This window comes from Phyllostomus hastatus, unplaced genomic scaffold (genome assembly GCF_019186645.2).
Source record: "Phyllostomus hastatus isolate PE091 unplaced genomic scaffold, TTU_PhHast_1.1 phas_contig_5, whole genome shotgun sequence".
In the NCBI taxonomy this organism is placed as follows: Eukaryota; Metazoa; Chordata; class Mammalia; order Chiroptera; family Phyllostomidae; genus Phyllostomus; species Phyllostomus hastatus.
The window spans coordinates 3979008-3996865 of record NW_025333897.1 but is presented as its reverse complement, the minus strand read 5'-3'; the positions used below and the strand labels follow the sequence as shown (position 1 = coordinate 3996865).

At 43.7% G+C, this 17858-nt stretch overlaps 2 protein-coding genes across 4 annotated transcripts in view; both read right to left on the bottom strand.

Annotated features, from left to right (window-relative positions):
- WDR88 (WD repeat domain 88) overlaps nt 1–12821 on the bottom strand; it is a 41580-nt gene extending 28759 nt beyond the window's left edge. The window contains exon 1 of the mRNA XM_045846647.1: nt 12516–12821. Coding sequence (XP_045702603.1) covers nt 12516–12821 — 306 coding nt within the window. The remainder of the gene's footprint in view (nt 1–12515) is intronic.
- Nucleotides 12822–14013: 1192 nt separating this feature from the next.
- The window catches only part of GPATCH1 (G-patch domain containing 1), a 37151-nt gene continuing 33306 nt past the window's right edge, over nt 14014–17858 (bottom strand). For 2 of the 3 annotated variants that reach the window (XM_045846752.1, XM_045846754.1), the window contains 3 exons: nt 16757–16854; nt 15426–15571; nt 14014–14304 (listed from right to left, as the gene is read on the bottom strand). In XM_045846752.1, the coding sequence (XP_045702708.1) occupies nt 14274–14304; nt 15426–15571; nt 16757–16854 (275 nt within the window). In that variant the 3' untranslated portion in view covers nt 14014–14273. The remainder of the gene's footprint in view (nt 14305–15425; nt 15572–16756; nt 16855–17858) is intronic. The other variant, XM_045846753.1, reaches the window with a different exon arrangement.

Below are 17858 nucleotides of genomic sequence, written 5' to 3'. Positions count from 1 at the left end.
AAAGAGTGCTTAGAGGGAAATTTATATCACTGAATACATGTATTAAATAGGAAAAAAGATCTAACATTAATATCTAAATTTCCACCTTAGAGAAATAGAAAAAAGAAGAGTATATTAAAAAAAAAATATATATATATATATATATATATATATATATATAGCCCTGGCCGGCATAGCTTAGTGGATTGAGCTCAGGCTGTGAACCAAAGCGTCGCAGGTTCAATTCCCAGTCAGGGTACATGCCTGGGTTGCAGGCCATGACCCCCAGCAACCACACAATGATGTTTCTCTCTCTCTCTCTTTCTCCCTCCCTTCCCTCTCTAAAAATAAAAAATGAATAAAATCTTCAAAAAAAGAATATATATAAGTAAGAAGAAGAAAAGTAATAAGGTTTAGAACATAAATCAATAAAATTGAAAACAGGAAATCAATGAACCCAAAAGCTGGTCTTTTAAAAGATCAACAAAATTGATAAGCCTCTAGCCAGGATAACTAAGAGAAAAAGAGAGAGGACAGAAATTACTCTCTCTTTTAGAAATAAATAAAAGAGACATCACTATGAATCTGATAAACATTAAAAAGATAATCAAGGAATACTATAAACAACTCTATTCCCACAAATTTGATAGCCTAATATGCAATTTACTAAATTCAAATTTAAAAATGAAATAGACTAATTCATTGAAAGCTACAACTTGCCAAAACTCACACAAGAAGAAATAAATCATTTGAATAAACTTTTTATCTATTAAAGAAATTGGGATTTCTGGCCAAGATGGAGGCATAGGTGGACGCACTGTACCTCCACTCACAACTAAGATTGGGACAACAACAATTTAGAGGCAGAATAACATCCAGAACTGACAGAAAATTTATCTGAATGGAAGTCAGACAGCCAAGAACTTGAAATAGACCCATTCATCCAGACCTGTAGGAGGGGCGGAGACGAGTAGCCAGGCGTGGGTCGTGGTGCGGAGAGCAGGGAGAGTTGGGTGCATAAGGCATCTGGGGCACGCAAGATTGCAGTGGGTGGACCCTGAGTACGCAAGTGGCATCTGGCAGACCCAGTGAGGTTGCGACTGTGGAGTAGGGCAGAGTGCCATAACCCAGGATCCCAGAGAAGGGACTGAGGTCCCACAGAGAACAGAGCAACTGCCATTGTTCCCTCTTGACCCCGCCCCCACATACAATGTCACAATCTAGTGACTGGGGTGCCCAGCCCTGGTGAACACCTAAAGCTCCACCCCTCACCATAACAGGAGCGAACAGACCAAAGAGAGAGAGAGAGAGAGAGAGAAATGGCTCAAACAGAACAAATCAAAGCCCCAGAACTCATCCTTTTAAGAGACTGAGAGATAGCCAACCTATCAGATGTACAGTTCAAAACACTGGTGATCAGGATGCTCACAGAATTGAGTGATTTTGGTCACAAATTAGATGAACAAATGCAGGTTACTATAAAAGAAATGAAGGAAAATGCACAGGGAACCAATAGTGATGGGAAGGAAATTGGGACTCAAAACAATAGAGTGGGCCAGAAGGAAGAAAGAAACAACCAAACAGGAAAGAATGGAGAAATAAGAATTCAAAAAAAATGAGGAGAAGCTTAGGAACCTCCAGGACATCTTTAAACAGTCCAACATCCAAATTATAGGTACCAGAAGGGGAAGAGGAAGAGCAACAGATTGAAAACATATTTGAACAAATACTAAAGGAGAATTTCCCTATTCTGGCAAAGGAAATAGACTTCCAGGAAGTCCAGGAAGCTCACAGAGTCCCAAAGAAGTTGGACCCAAGAAGAAACACACCAAGGCACATCATAATTACATTAGCCAAGGTAAAAATGAAGGAGAGAATCCTAGAAGCAGCAAGAGATAAGGAGACAGTAATCTACAAAGGAGTTCCCATCAGACTGTCAGCTGATTTCTCAAAAGAGACCTTACAGGCAAGAAGGGGCTAGAAAGAAGTATTCCAAGTCATGAAAGACAAGGACCTATATCCCAGATGGCTCTATCCAGCAAAGCTTTCATTTAGAATGGAGGGGCAGATAAAGTGATTCTCAGATAAGGTCAAGTTAAAGGAGTTCATCATCACCAAACCCTTATTTTATGAAATGTTAAAGGAACTTATCTAAGAAAAGAAGATAAAAAAAACATGTATAGTAAAATGACAGCAAACTCACAATTATTAACAACCATACCTAAAGCAAAAGCAAAAGCAAACTAAGCAAACAACTAGAACAGGAGCAGAACCACAGAAATGGAGATCACATGGAGGGTTAGCAACAGGGGAGTGGGAGGAGGAGAAAGGGGGGAAAGGTACAGAGAATAAGTAGCATAGATTGTAGGTTGAAAATAGATAGGGGGAGGGTAAGAATAGTATGGGAAATGGAGAAGCTAAAGAACTTATAAGTATGACACATGGACATAAAGTAAAAGAGGGTAATGTGGGTGGAAGAGAGTATACAGGTTGGAGGGGAGTGAAGGGGGGAAATGGGACAACTGTAATAGCATAATCAATAAAATATATTTAAAAAAGAGAAAAAATGTTTTAAAAAATGAATTGAATCACTAATTAATAATCTTTCAAAATAGAAAGTACCAGGACCAGACAGGTTCACAGCTAAATTCTACCAAATATATAAGGACGAAATTATACCAGATTTCCTATAATCTTTTTCAGAGGATAGAAGCAGAGGGAATACTGTCTAATTCATTCTGTGAGGCTATCTAGCATCACCCAAATACCAAAACCAGACAATGACATTACAAAAAAAAAAAAAAAAAAGAAAACTACAGACCAGAATGTCTCATGAACACAAATGCAAAATTCTTCATCAAATATTAGGAAACAGAATGTGAAAATGTATAGAAAGAATTATACATCATGACCAAGTGGGATTTTCTCAGGTGTGCCAGACTGGTTCAATATTTAAAAATAAATTAATGTAATCTGTCACATCAACAGGTTAAAAAAGAAAACCGTGTGATAATAGCAATAGGTGCAAAAAAAAAAAGCATTTGACAAAATCCAACACTCATTCATTATAAAAATTGGTCAGGAAATTAGGAATAGAGGGGAACTTCTCAACTTGACAAATAAATAGCTATAAAAAAAACCCTTCATTAAGCAAAAAAGGAAAAAGGACTCATGAACATGGACAACCATGTGGTAATTATAGGGGAAGGAGGGTATAAGGGGCATAAATAGTAATGGGAAAAAACACAAAAGAAAAGAACCCCTTCAGCTAACATAATACTTAATGGTAAGAAATTCAAAGCTTTCCCACTAAGATCAGGTACAAGGCAAGGTGTTCTTTCTTTCCACTCCTTTTCAACATTGTATCAGAAGTTCTAGCTCATGCAATAAGACAAGAAAAGGAAATAAAATGTATAAGACTGGGGGTGGGGTGGGGGGAGCCTTGGCAGGATGACTCAGTTGGTTGGCAGACTTCCTATGTTTGTTTCTATATATTCGGTAGAGTTCCTTTGACTCCATGTCTTGGTAGTGTGGCCTAGTGTAGTAGATGTCCTGTAGGATCCAGTGACACAGTCTCCCCCCATCAACCAAGTTGGGTACTTGAGGTGTGCCCTTTGTATGGGCTGAATACACCCTCCTATTGTAGTGGACACTTGGTTGCTGTTGACAGATCAATGGGAAAGATTTACCTAGGCCAGTCAGCTGCAAGGACTGGCTATGACCACTGATCACCAACCTCCACCCTCCGTGGAGGATCACCTATGCAGGGGTGGGGTGGTGTCCATTGAGTGCATTGGCTCTGGGGTTTCCCTGGTGGTGCAGGCCAAGGTCAGCCCCCATCTGCGTTTTTCCCAGGACCCCCTGCCTGAGCTGTAAAGCAATGTAAGATGGTTGCTACTTGTGCTAGGCTTGAAGATTCCCTCGTGAAGCCAAGCTGTGACTCTAATCTGGCTGCTGCTAGGGATCACTGACACCAGCTGTTGCTTGTTTGATAGGATTTTAGGGGCCAAGTCCAGCCATTCCTATGGAAAAACAGCTTGGGTGGGCCCAGAAGTTGGGGGCGGGGGGTAGAGCCTCTGTGGTTGTCCAGGGTGGGTCACTCAGTGTTAGCCAGGTTGATGGAGTCTCAGATATGGCATCAGCCTACTGGCTTTGTGTGGGGAGGGCTCAGTAGAGAAACAATAGCCTCTGTTAGCTCTGATGTCAGACACTTCAGTGTCTCCCTGTGTACCACTGGTGCCCTTCAAGCTGCCACCCTGGTGCTGGAGCTCAGAGGGTTCAAGTCTGAGTGGGTGAGTCTGTGTGTGTGTTCCCCAAGAGAAACTGCTTAGGACTCCAGAAGCCTCCTGCACTGACTCAATCCCCACTGGTTTTCACAGCCAGAAGTTGTGGGGATTTATCTTCCTGGCACTGAAACCCTGGACTAGGGGGCCTGGTATGGGGCTGGGACTCCTCACTCCTGATATAGCCCACCCGAATTTTGATCCACGTGGGTGTGGAGCCAGACTGTTCCACATCCATGCCCCTCTTACTAATCTGGATGGATATGGTTTCTTCAATTCCACAGTTGTCACACTTCCAATCAATTCAATTTTGTAGTTGTCAGACTTCCATTCAACTTGATTTCTGGTGTTCCTGAGTGATGGTTGTTCTATATTTTGGTTGTAATTTTGATGGAGTTGTGTGGAGAGGCGAGTCATGTCTGCCTATGTTGCCATCTTGACCAGAAGCTCAGTCATGGTTATAAACATATTCTTTTTTTCTCTTTTTTAAATATATTTTATTGATTGTGCTATTACAGTTGTCCCATTTCCCCCCTTCACTCCCCTCCAACCTGCATACCCCCTCCCACCCACATTCTCCCCCTTTAGTTCATGTCCATGTGTCATACTAATAAGTTCTTTAGTTCCTCCATTTCCCATACTATTCTTACCCTCCCCCTGTCTATTTTCTACCTACCATCTATGCTACTTATTCTCTGTAACTTTTCCCCCTCTATCCCCCTCCCACTCCACTGTTGCTAACCCTCCATGTGATCTCTATTTCTGTGTTTCTGTTCCTGTTCTAGTTGTTTGCTTAGTTTGTTTTTGTTTTAGGTGTGGTTGGTAATAATTGTGAGTTTGCTGTCATTTTCCTATACATATTTTTTATTTTCTTTTTCTCAGATAAGTCCCTCTAACATTTCATAAAATAAGGGCTTGGTGATGATGAAGTCCTTTAACTTGACCTTATCTGAGAATCACTTTATCTGCCCTTCCATTCTAAATGAAAGCTTTGCTGGATAGAGTAATATTGAATGTAGGTCCTTGCCTTTCATGACTTGGAATACTTCTTTCCAGCCCCTTCTTGCCTGTAAGATTTCTTTTGAGAAACCAGCTGACAGTCTAATGGGAACTCCTCTGCAGGTAGCTCTCTTTTTCTCTTGCTGCTTTTAAGGTTCTCTCCTTCTCTTTAATTTTGGCTAATGTAATTATGATGTGCCTTAGTGTGTGCTTCCTTGAGTCCAACTTCTTTGGGACTCTGTGAGCTTCCTGGACTTCCTAAAAGTCTATTTCTTTTGCCATATTGGGGAAGTTCTCTTTCATTATTTGTTCAAATAAGTTTTCAGTTTCTTCGTTTTCCTCTTCTCCTTCTGGCACCCCTATGATTCGGATGTTTGACTGTTTAAAGATTTCCTGGAGGTCCCTAAGCCTCTCCTCATTTTTTTTTTTGAATTCTTGTTTCTTCATTCTTTTGATTGGATGTTTCTTTCTTCTTTCTGGTCCACTCCATTGATTTGAGTCCTAGTTTCCTTCCTTTTCCTGTTGGTTCCCTGTACATTTTACTTCATTTCACTTAGTGTAGCCTTCATTTGGTCATCTAATTTGCAACCAAATTCAACCAATTCTGTGAGCATCCTGATCACCAGTGTTTTGAACTGTGTATCTTATAGGTTGGCTATCTCTTTGTTTCTTAGTTGTATTTTTTCTAGAGCTTTGATCTGTTCTTTCATTTGGGCCATCTTTTTAGTCTTGATTTGCCTGTTATGTAGTGAGGGGCAGAACCTTAGGTGTTCACTTAGGCTGGGCAACCCAGTCACTGTGTTGTGACACTGTATGTGGGGCAGGGGGAGAGAGGGAACAATGGCACTTGCTCTGCTCTCTGCCAGATTTCAGTCACTTCCCCTGCTTCCCCCAAGCAAACTGGGCCCTTCTGGTGCTGATTCCCATGTAGGTGGGTTTGTGTATGTTCTAGGACCCTGTGAGTCTCTCCAACGACCTCTCCTGTGAGGCTGGGAGTTTCTCCCAGCACCTCAACCCCCACAGGTGTTTTCAAAGTTTGAGGCTTTATTTCCCCATGCTGGTACCCTGTGTTGTGTGGTCTGTCCCACTCCCCAGTTTTGCCTTATCTGCTCACGAATGTGGGACCACTGGGTCTGCCAGCAGCCTTGCATGCTGTGCCCCACTCCATAATCCACTGCCTCACTGGGTCCACCAACTGCCACTTTGCTGCAAGACCTCTCTGCCCGGCTGCCCCTTTCTGCCCCTTTCTGCCCCTCCTGCCAGTCTGGATGAATGTGTCCTCTTTAACTCCTTGGTTGTTGAACTTCCATATAGTTCAATTTTCTGTCAGTACTGGTTGTTTTTTGTTTTTAAATTATCGTTGTCCTTATTTTGGTTGTGCAAGGAGGCATGGTGTGTCTACCTATGCCTCCATCTTGGCCAGAAGTATATAAACATATTCTTAACATACAATTCAATAATCACATGCCTTGGTATTTATCCAAAGAAGTTTGAATTTTATGTCCACACAAGAACTGCACATGAGTGTTTATAACAGCTTTATTCATAACTGGCAAAACTTCAAAAGAATCTTGAAGAACCTAAAGATGTCCTTCAGTAGGTGAATGGATAAATAAACTATGGTGCATCCAGACAACAGAATATTGTTTAGTACTATAGTACTAAAGTACTTTAGTACTATAGTACTATAAAGAAATGAATGATTAAGCCATGAAAAGACATGCAGGAAACTTAAATGCATACTACTAAGTGAAAGAAACCAGTCTGAAAAGACCACATACTGTATGTGTTCAAATGTATGACATTCGGGTCCTGGCTGGTGTGGCTCAGTGGACTGAGTGCCAGCCTGTGAACCAAAAGGTTGCTCGTTCAATTCCCAGTCAGGGCACATGCTTGGGTTGCAGGCCAGGTCCCCTGTTGGGGGTGCAAGAGGCAACCCATTGGTGTATTTCTCGCACATTGATGTTAATCTCCATCTTTCTCCCTCCCTCTCCCTCTCTCTAAAAATAAATAATTAAAATCTCAAACAAAACAAACCCCCAAAATATATGACCTTCTGGAAAAGGAAAAACTATGCAGACAGTAAAACGATCAGTGGTCACCAGAGGCTGGGAAAGTTGGAGGGATGTCCAGGGGGAACACAGGGAAATTTTAGTCTATTCTCCATGATATGTTAACAATGGGACAAAATATTCATTTGTTGTTTTTTTTTCTGTAAGATAGCTCTAGCAGTGCTTAGTTGTCTTCAACTTCATTCAAAACAATTTTGTTAGATTGTATTGTGATAGCTGTCATATCAGTATGCATTTCAAAATACTTTTAAAAATTGGTGAATTTTTGTGTAGCCATTTTAATCTTGAAGATGGAAGAAAATATGCAAGATTTTTGGCATATCATGCTTTATTACTTCAAGAAAGGTAAAAATGCAACTGAAACACACACACACACAAAAAGATTTGTGCAGTGTATGGAGAAGGTGCTGTGACTGATCCAACCCGTGAAAAGAGGTTTGCGAAGTTTAGTGCTCGAGATTTCTCACTGGACGATGCTCCACAGTCAGGAAGACAAGTTGAAGTTGACAGTGATCAAATCGAGACATTAATTGAGAACAATCAATGTTATACTATGCAGGAAGTAGCTGACATACTCAAAATATCCAAATCAGTGAAGTTCTTGGTGAAAATGAAAAATGTTTTTTTATATATTACAGAAAAAACTAAATGGACTTTTTGGCTAACCCAATACATGTCTTTATACTTTTGTCCAAACCCACAGAATGTGCACCACCAAGAGTGCACTGTAATGTAAGCTACAGACTTTGGGTGGCATTGCAGGCTCGTCAGGTGTTCCAGATAGTTCCCTCAGTGGGGGATGTTGATAATGGGAAAGCCATGCACGGGAGCGGCTCTAGACAATCTCTGTATCTCCTGCTCAATTTTGCTGTTGACCTAAAAGTACTGTAAATAATAAAGTCTATTTGAAAAATACATATGTAGCCCTGACCAGTGTGGCTCGTGGGTTGAGCTTCATCCCACAAAGCAAAACGTCGCCAGGCAGATTCCCAGTCGGGCATATGCCTGGGTCAGGACCGGGCATATGCCTGGGTCAGGACCGGTTGGGGCGCTGGCAAGGGGCAACCGATCACGGATGTTTCTCTCTCTTTCTTTCTTCCTCCCTTCCCTCTCTCTAAAAGTAAATAAATGGATAAATAATCTAAATATATATGTATACATGTGTACTTTTTAAAGGAATGAAGGAGCGATACATCTCTAACACGATGCACCTTAAAAACACTATGCTAAGGAAAAGAAGCCAGTCACAGAAGACTGCGTGTGGTTAGACCCTATTTCCACGAAAGGTCCAGAGAGGCCGCTGATGGAAGTCAGCCAGCAGTCGCCTGGAGCTGGAGGATGGCTCGAGAGGAAATGGAGAAGTGCTTAATGGGTGTGGGGTTTCTTTGGGGGATGAGGAAATGTTCTAAAATGATTTTGGTCCTGGCTGTACAACTCTGTGAATATACTAAAAAGGATTGAACTGTACACTTTAAATAGATGAATTGTATGATCAGGTGAATGATATGTCAATAAAGCAGTGTTTTTAAAAAGAGTAGAAAGGGCAAGCCTGAAAAGTTCCACTCCCGCATTCCTCCCCCAGGGCGTCTTACTCCCGGGCGGGCGGAGTGTGGGGAGTGTCTGGGGTTGTTGAGTATGAAAGGAAATGAGGGAACGTGGGACACAGAAGGGCGTTTCGGGAGGGGGGGGTTCCGCTCCCATGGGAGGTCGGCACACTAGGGTGGGGGTGGGGCAGCGCCCCTAGGGATACGGTGTGTGCCGCAGAGCAGGGCGGACGTGGTGGGGCGCTTCAGCGAGCAGCCCCAGGTGAGCCCAGCGGCTTGGCGCAGCTGTCCGCTCTGCAGCTGCCTCGCCTCTGGGCAAAACTCTCTGGTCTTTGTGACTGCTCTCATCACAAAACTTTATTCTGGGAAACGGAGCCGCAAGAGAGGAAAATCCCTCTAACCCCACTGGGGCCTCTCTGGAGACCTCCTTTCAGACTGTTTTTCTGCACATCGTACTTTCGGGGTCCATTAGGGAGAGGCCCTAGGAGCTGCGGAGAGAAGTTCCAAATATATGGATATATTTTCACAGTCACTAACAACGACTGTCCAATTTTTGTAAAAACAAAACCAGGGAGGACCCAGGATGTGCTTGCACGGAGAAAAAGACCGCGCGCGAGGACTCGGAGAAGGTGGCAATCTGCCAGCCGAGGAGCGGGGGGGCGGGGCCTGCGGACACCCTGATCCAGGACTTGCAGCCTCTAGAACTGTGAGGAAATAAATTTCTGCTATTTAACCCCCCTCCCCCCAAAATGTTAGTTCTTTTATACATGTAGTGTTCCTTCATTTGCTCGGCATTTCCTCAGCAGGTATGTCGTGAGCACTTCGGCTGCCTGGGTCTTGATCCAAGTGCTGTGGCTACAGCGGAACTGGGAAGCAAAGACCCCAGGAAGGAGCGGAGGGACGGGCGCCGGTGGCTGTGTGGGTGCCGGTGGGCTTGTGGGTGCAGGCGGCCGGGGCGGAACAGGCTGTGCTGCCAGGTCCCAGAGCTACGAAGAAGGGGCTATGGAACGGGCCGCTTTAGATGCATGGGCAGGGAGGGGGGCGTCGAGGACATCAGAGGACCTCCCTGGAAGTCAGCAAGTCAGAAAGAAAGACAACAGGAGGATTAGCCAGATTCGAAATGGCCTGGAAGAGGAGGAGGGCGGGGGGGGGGGGCGGGGGCGGGGGGAGTCAATTACTGTTTTTTAGTTGGGACACGAGAGATTTGTTGATTGGGCTACACAATCACATAGAACTCCTGAGTTACTGTTTTCAGTCATTGCTCCCTGTTTACTTTTAATGGCTTTCTTTCTCTTACTTGACTCATTTTTTTAAAAGATTTTTATTTATTTTTAGAGAGAAGAGAAGGGAGAGAAACATCCATCGGTTGCCTCTTCCACCCCATACTGGGCACCTGACCAGAAACCCAGGCATGTGCCCTGACTGGGACTCGAACCAGTGACCCTTTGGTTCACAGGCTGGTTGGTACTCAGTCCACTGAGCCACACCAGCCAGGGCTCTTACTTGAGTTTTTAAATTCTGATTTTTTGCTGTGTGCCAGAGTGTTGTTCCCTTGAGTAACTTCTTCCTTAGAGAGAGGCGTCCTTTCTAATCTTGGCAGCTCTGAAGAAATGTCTTTCTATTGCCTTTATTGGAAATCAGCAGTTTGCCCAGGCAGAGACTTCTTAGATCACAAACTTCCCCCTCAGTTTTCTAGAACTTCTCGACTTCTGTCAATCAAATGGCCAAAAAATTCAAAAGCCACCTGAATGTGCATCCAGAAGAGACTGGTTAAATCAATCAGGAGATGGCTAGCCAATGAGATACTATCTGTAAAAAAAAGAACAAGGAAGCTATTTCTTCAGTGATGTGGAAAGACCTCTAAAATATACTAATTTAAAAAAATTTAAGTTGCAAAAATGGGGGGTATACATGTATGTGCTGGTAAATGCACAAAACATCACTGTAAGGGAGGATAAATGGTAATGGAAATATACAATAAAATGACAAATAAATAATTTAAATGTTTTTAGTTTCTAAAAAGTCTCTGTAAGGATACAGAAGAAACTAGAAATATTTGTGGCCTCTCTAAAGGGAAATGGGGTAGTTGGAGGGCAAGGGTGCTAAGGAGACTTGTAATTGTGTAAAAAAAACCTTTTGCATCTATTGAATTTGAATCTTGGAGATGTTCTGTTAAAAACATAAATAAAATATAATCCCTGTGCTCTCCTTTAATTTTACTTTAAAAATCAGAATAAATGGCACAACTCGAAGCACTACAAATCACCTGTCCATGTTCGGCCTTCTCTTCAGACAGACTTCTCCACGCAGACTCTCGAGTAGCACTGGGGGAAGCCGGGCAGATCCCAGTCCACCCACGCTTTTCCATCCGTGTGCGGCACAGCCCTGCCCCTGTCTGTGCAGTGGATGCAGACATTCACCAGGTATAGCTTGTATCTCTTTCCACTCTTTCATTGGACTTGACCATCTCTTTCCATGAGAGCACTCCAGTCTTTCTTCAGTCTGGGAAGATTTTTTTTGTTTCCTTCTGTGTTTCTTTCCTCCTCCCTCTCCCTTTCCCTCTTCTACACCTCCATCCATAATTTGGCTCTTCTGGATCTCTCCTGCATGCCCCTCATCTTTTTTCTCATTATTGTTCCTTTATATATTTTTCCTCTGAGTTCTCAGAGAATACCATGGGCTGGTTTTCTGATTTTCTGTTTCAGTTCTTCCCTCCAATATTAAAGCCTTCATGGAGGATTTTGGTTTGGAAATCCTTTTTCATCCCCAAGATTTTCTCTATTCACAAATCATTTCCTCTTTCCAGCTGCCAGTCTTTGTTTTACCAAGGCAATGTCTCTCAAATATCCCTGAGAATACACAGTAGTGCTGCTAGGTTTTTGTTTCTAATTTATTATTGCTACTCTGAGTTACCTGTTGCTCCTGGTGCTCTGCTTAACAGAAAGGGAGGGCTCTTTCATGCCCCACCACCCCGGGGTATGTACAGTACTTGGGGAGTCTCACCATGAGGACATTTAAGAAACTCAGCCCTTCCCTGACCAGTGTGGCTCAGATGGTTGGGCAACATCTGGGAAAGAGAAAGGTCACCAGTTTGGCTGATTCTTGGTCCAGGGCACACGCCTGGTTTGCGGGTTCCTTCCTGGTTGGGGTACATACAAGAGCCAACTCACTGATGTTAACCTCTCTTTCTCCCTGCCTTCCCCTCTCTAAAAATAAGTAAATAAAATCTTATTTAAAAAAAGAAGCAGCAGCAGCAGCACCTCAGCCCCGACCCTGGGGTATGCTCTTGGGAGTGTCACCATAATGACATTTAAGAGGCTCAGGCAGAGACCTCAGGGTCTGGGGTAGGTCAGGGGAACCGCTTTGAAACACTGTCCTTACCATCCCCCTCCCCCCACCAGGGCAGCCCTGATTCCCCATAGGTGACAGTGGGAAGCACCCCTTCCCTCCTTCCCCTCCCCAGCAGCCACTTCTGAGCCTTTGCCCGCTAGGTGTGCCTCAGGCAGGGGGTTGGCCCCAGGGCTTCACAGAAGCTCCTAGAGAAGCCAGGTGGGTTTGTCAAGGTTGCTCTTGCTGGCTCTCACCCTCCCCACCTGTGGGGAACAAGCCACTGGCCCCTCCCACAAGGCAGTTCTGACCTTGGAGAGGGGCTCATGGTCCCCCCAGAACTTCTTTTCGGGTACTGAGAGCTTCTTGGACAGTTCTTGTTCCATGGCCAAGGGGTTGAAGGGGGCTACCATCTGTTCCTGCTGTATCTCCAACTTCTGCCGCCTGAAGAGGCCGAAGGCCGTGACCAGAGCCGCCCAAGGCAGCTTACCCGGGTGGTATACGTCATCAGTGGCTCTGACCAAGGCTGGCTGCACGCTGCATTCCTGGGGCGCTGTCTTCCCACCTTCACCCTGGTTTTGGGGGGAGCTGGGGGCACACGGTGGCTGGGAGGCCATCTTGGAGCCTCATCTGCCAGTGGACATCACCCGGGCCTGGCTGCAAACGGTGGCACCTCGCGCCACGCCCCCGAGCCCAGTCCTTGGATCCGACACGCCCCTCCCCCGCCCCCACAGGCCGGGCAATCTTCCTGCCTTCTCTCATCGCAGAATAGTTACCCCCAGAAAAATGGGCTTCCAGTTCTGAGCGCAAAAGGAACGACACCATGCGTGTGAAACCTGTGACCCCATCCTCACGACCTTGCTTTGCGTCTTCCTAGCTCCCTCTCCCAGGGCAATCTCCGTGTGTCCTCTGCCCCTGTACCGGGTCCCCGGGCCAACCCACTTTACGTCAACAGAGAAATGGTAAGTTAGAGAACAGGCCCTGGATGAATTAAGGTGCAGCAGTAAGGGGTGGGCACACACAATATGTGAAAGCACGAGGGAAACGTGCCACAATGCCAATGAAAATAACAGAACAAAATGCAAAATATCAGGGCTTCTCTGGTAGCAGTCCCATCACCAGAAAAAGGCTGGGGGCGGGGGGACAGGTAGAAATGCTTTTCTTCTTTTTTTTTTTAAATCGTTCTAATCTTTCTGTGATGTTACTTTGATAGTGTAAAAAACCTCTAATTTACTTTTGTCAAAACTCTCATCAGTGCACATGAGGCAGCCTCAGAGCAGAGAGCCGGTGGTGGGTGCACACTCTCCCACTTTGGCCTCGGTGCCTCAGATACATTGGTGACATCTACCCAGAGAGGCTGAATACCTGTCAGGAGGCACTGTGCAGGCCCCTGGGCTCCTGGTTGCCACCTCAGCTGCCAGAGGGAAGAAAAACTACAGGACTGGAAAGGAAAAGATAGCCTCTCTTTTGTACAAGTTCTTAGGAAAATCCACTGTCCTTATCTGAACTTGGCTTTCTTCATAGCAAAACCAGAGAAAAGTCTTCACTTTTCTTTTTTTTTTCTTTAAAGATTTTATTTATTTATTTTTAGAGAGAAGGGAAGGGAGGGAGAAACAGAGGGAGAGAAACATCAATGCGTGGTTGCCTTTAGTATGCCCCCCACCGGGGACCTGGCCCACAACCTAGGCATGTGCCCTGACTGGGAATCGAACCAGTAACCCTTTGGTTTGCAGGCTCAATCCACTGAGCCATACCAGCCAGGGCAAGTCTTCACTTTTCATTTCTTTTTTTTCAGTTTCAGGAAATAAGAAATCAAGAAGGAAATAGAAACATTTTATTTTAATTACAATGTACAGTCTAAATTTTTTCCTTTACAATAACCGAAGTTAAAAATAGAAACCAATTTCTGCAACCTTCCAAGGCAATCTTTGAAATGTCAAGGTTTAAAAAATTATTTTACAGCATGAATTTACATATAAATACAATCTGTACAATGTATTGACTGAGCAATCAGTGGGCTTCCATCATGGAGGAGATCTGGTTTGGGGACAGGCCAGAGCAGAATTCTATTACTGCCTCCTTAGGGGAAAACATTTCAGCCTGGAAAAGGAAGTAATAGAAAGAAGAAAAGTTAGACGTGTGCTGGAAAACCCGACACCTCAGTTTTATTAATGCACCTCTGTGCTACCATACTGGGGTGCAGGGTCTTTTTCACCACCACCAGCTTCCTCACCCGGACCACTGTGACTGGCTATCTGTTCGGAGAAACACAAGTTAGATGCTTACCCTACTCTGTTTGAAAAGAAACAAAACCAAAACTACAAAAGCATGAGAATAGTTTATATACATATGTACAATCTTGGCTTAGGGAAGGCCTTTAAAAGACAAAAGTTTGTAAAAGATACCACAAAGAAAATTGGTAAACTTGAGTGCACCAAAAATTAAAGCTTCTGTACAACAGAGATAATTAAAGTCATATGATAGATACCACAATAAAACACATACTGTGTTTTAATTCCTAAAAAACAGTCAAACATACCTCAGACCAGTAAAACAATCTAACAGAAACCAGAACAATATGAAGGGGTGTGAGCAACCTGTCCATGAAAGAGAACACGGCAAAGGCTCAGACACATCAGAAATGGTGCTCAACTTCATTAACAGTCCAGGAAATGCAGATTAAAATGAGGGGCCCTTCTTCACTCATCACATTGGCAAACATTTTTTATACCATTTATATTTGATATAATAAGGTACTTTCAAAATTTAAACTGATACAGCCACTTTTAAAAACAATTGGGCAGTATTTATTCATTCTAAGTGTTCATACTCTAGACTACATAAAATTATATGATTTATATTAGGCTACATTATATGATTTTGTTACCATAATGGGTAACAAAATGTGTGCGTATGTATTTACGTATATGTGGTTGTGCAAAAAATTCTTGAAAGTGACATGTGAAGCTGACAGCAGAGGTGACTGTGGAAACAGGAGAAGTCTGGGGACTTGGTCAAGGCCCACTTTAAGTTTTATCTATAAGGTAGGAATTTTCACAATGAATATATTGGCCTATTACTTAGGTAATTAAAAATTAACTTTTTAAACATTCTACTTAATATGCAAGTTTACCATTTCTGAAATTTGCCTCAAGCAAACACATCAAGATTTTAATGAGCCTTTGAAAGGCCCCTGAAAGCCGCTGTCTCCCATTGCCTACCGTCTCAGCAGCTCCTGGGGTGACGTGTCTGCAGCACCGTCTTCACTCTGGCTGTCACTGCTGTCGGTGCTCTCAGAAGTACTACTTTTCTCTGATTTTTTATTCTTTTGTTTGCCTTTGTGTTTATGCTTCCGGTGTTTCTTTTTCTTAAGAAAGAAAAGAAAGTTGCTGGCACACACACAGCACGCACTCACACAGGTGTTCCCACCCCCCAATTCACTACAGGACAGGCTAATGAGGCACCTGACTGCTGGAGTCCCTCAAAAACAAGAACGGACCTCCTGTGGAGTGAGCTTTCGCCTAGTACAAAACAGACCAGGAACACACAGCTGTGCACTCTCCACTATGCACCCTCCACTGTGCACCCACCACAGAACGGATCCGCTACGAACACGCACAGCAGAGCCAAGCAGATGTAGGCAGGATGCTGCCTTGATACTTAGTCCCATCTTATCCAAGGTGACCACTGCCACTTCCTGTGACCCTGACTGGTCCATTTTATTAGGCATGTGTGATAAACTACACATCAGGATGGCAAACACCCTGGAAATGCACAAAGAAGAAACTGGTAGAAAATCGGAGAACAGTAGATACACTAGTAAGAAACAAATGAATCTGGTTTTTGAACATGTCAGCACCAACCTTCTTCCTTTCACTGCAAGAGACCTTTCCTCATCTTCTATGCTCAGTTATCCTTTCTTCTGATAGCCAGTAAAGGAGCTGTTTATTGTTTACTCAACTCTACTACTGCCCAGACCACTTTCGGCACCCAACACTAACACTAACTGAATTAAGAGCCTATGCCTAACTGAAAAGAAGACACAGATGATGAGATGAGGGATGTCAACAGCCAACATGCACACCACATACTCAGGTTTTCTTTACTTCAAATGCTAAGCTGTAGACCAACATCTCTATGTAATGATGGCAAGTAGTTGAGAGATGTTCAAAATACCACCTTCATTTAATATTGAATGAGTAATTAGATAAAACTGTTTTATTATTTAATCCTCAACCATTACTCTAAGATACTTAAATGTCCTTTTTCCTACTTTTTAATGCTTACAAATTTTAAAAAAATCTAAGTACAACTGAACAAATGAAAATATTCTGTCAGAAAAAAAACAAAGTTTCTGAAAATCGAGGGTTTACATTTGAATGTCTAGTCCACCCTTCTGCCAAGGTATCAAAAACTCACATGCCCCCCATCTTGGCCGTGAGGTACCCTCTTCAACGGGCCTTATGTGTGACACCTGGGGGCTTGTTGGGATGACAGAAGCAGGGGTGACAGACCCCACGCACTGACCCCAGAACACCCAGACGTCACTCACCTTCTCTTTCTTTCGTCTGTGCTCTCTCTTGGTCTTCTGCTTTTCTTTGTTCTTTTTATGTTTCTCTTTCAGAGGAGCCTCGAGTTTCTGACGAGCATCTGAAACACAGATGCAATCAACACATGACTTACAGGGGGAAATAAAGGTTAAATTATTGACGTGGGAATCCGCCTTAGATGGCATGTTTAACATTAAGGCAGAACTTCTGCCCTGCCTCACTGATACACAAAGAGATGAGCCCATCACAGATGGGCTCTGGATTTAGAAACTGCCAGAAATGCCAACCAGTCTTTTGCCAGATGAAGGTAAAGTCAGATTACAATGCCCAAAGGGCTTTTGTAATGTAACATCCTCGAGTAAGCTCCGAGTCTGAACCTCAGCTCTGTCGCCAGCTCTGTGGTCGCTGGCACCTTGCTCAACCTCTTGAAGCCCCAGTGTCCCCTTTCATGAAACAGGGGTAAGAAGAACCCTGTCTTGCCCTGGCTGGCATAGCTCAGTGGATTGAGCTCGGGCTGGGAACCACAGTGTCCCAGGTTCGATTCCCAGCCAGGGTACATGCCTGGGTTGCAGGCCATAACCCGCAGCAACCACACATTGAAGTTTCTCTGTCTCTCTCTCTCTCTCTATCTCCCTCCCTTCCCTCTCTAAAAATAAATAAATAAAAAATCTTTTTAAAAAAAAAGAACCCTGTCTTCCTAGGGACATGGAGAGGGTTAGACGGAACGACGAACATGCATCCCATAGCCTCCACCTGGAACATAAACGTCAGCTCCTTCTCACATCATTCTCCCTTTATAGAAGACAGTCAGTATGAATTTGTCTTGTAAGTAGGAATGCTAAAAAAAATAACATCAGGGCAACATGATACATGTAATCATTAAAATGACAAGTTGTAGGCACCTAAATTCTCCACCTCCAAATTCTGACCAAAATGTTTTCATGGGTCATTAATTTCCTAGTACTCAAGCCAGCAGGAATTCCAACAGTAGACGCAGTGTTGTCAATCATTAAATCATCTCCTCCCACCTAAAGAAAACTGTGGATATTGTCCAAACTCAGCTAACAGGTGTCTGCAATCTTCTATTCTGATAGTTGGGCAGCT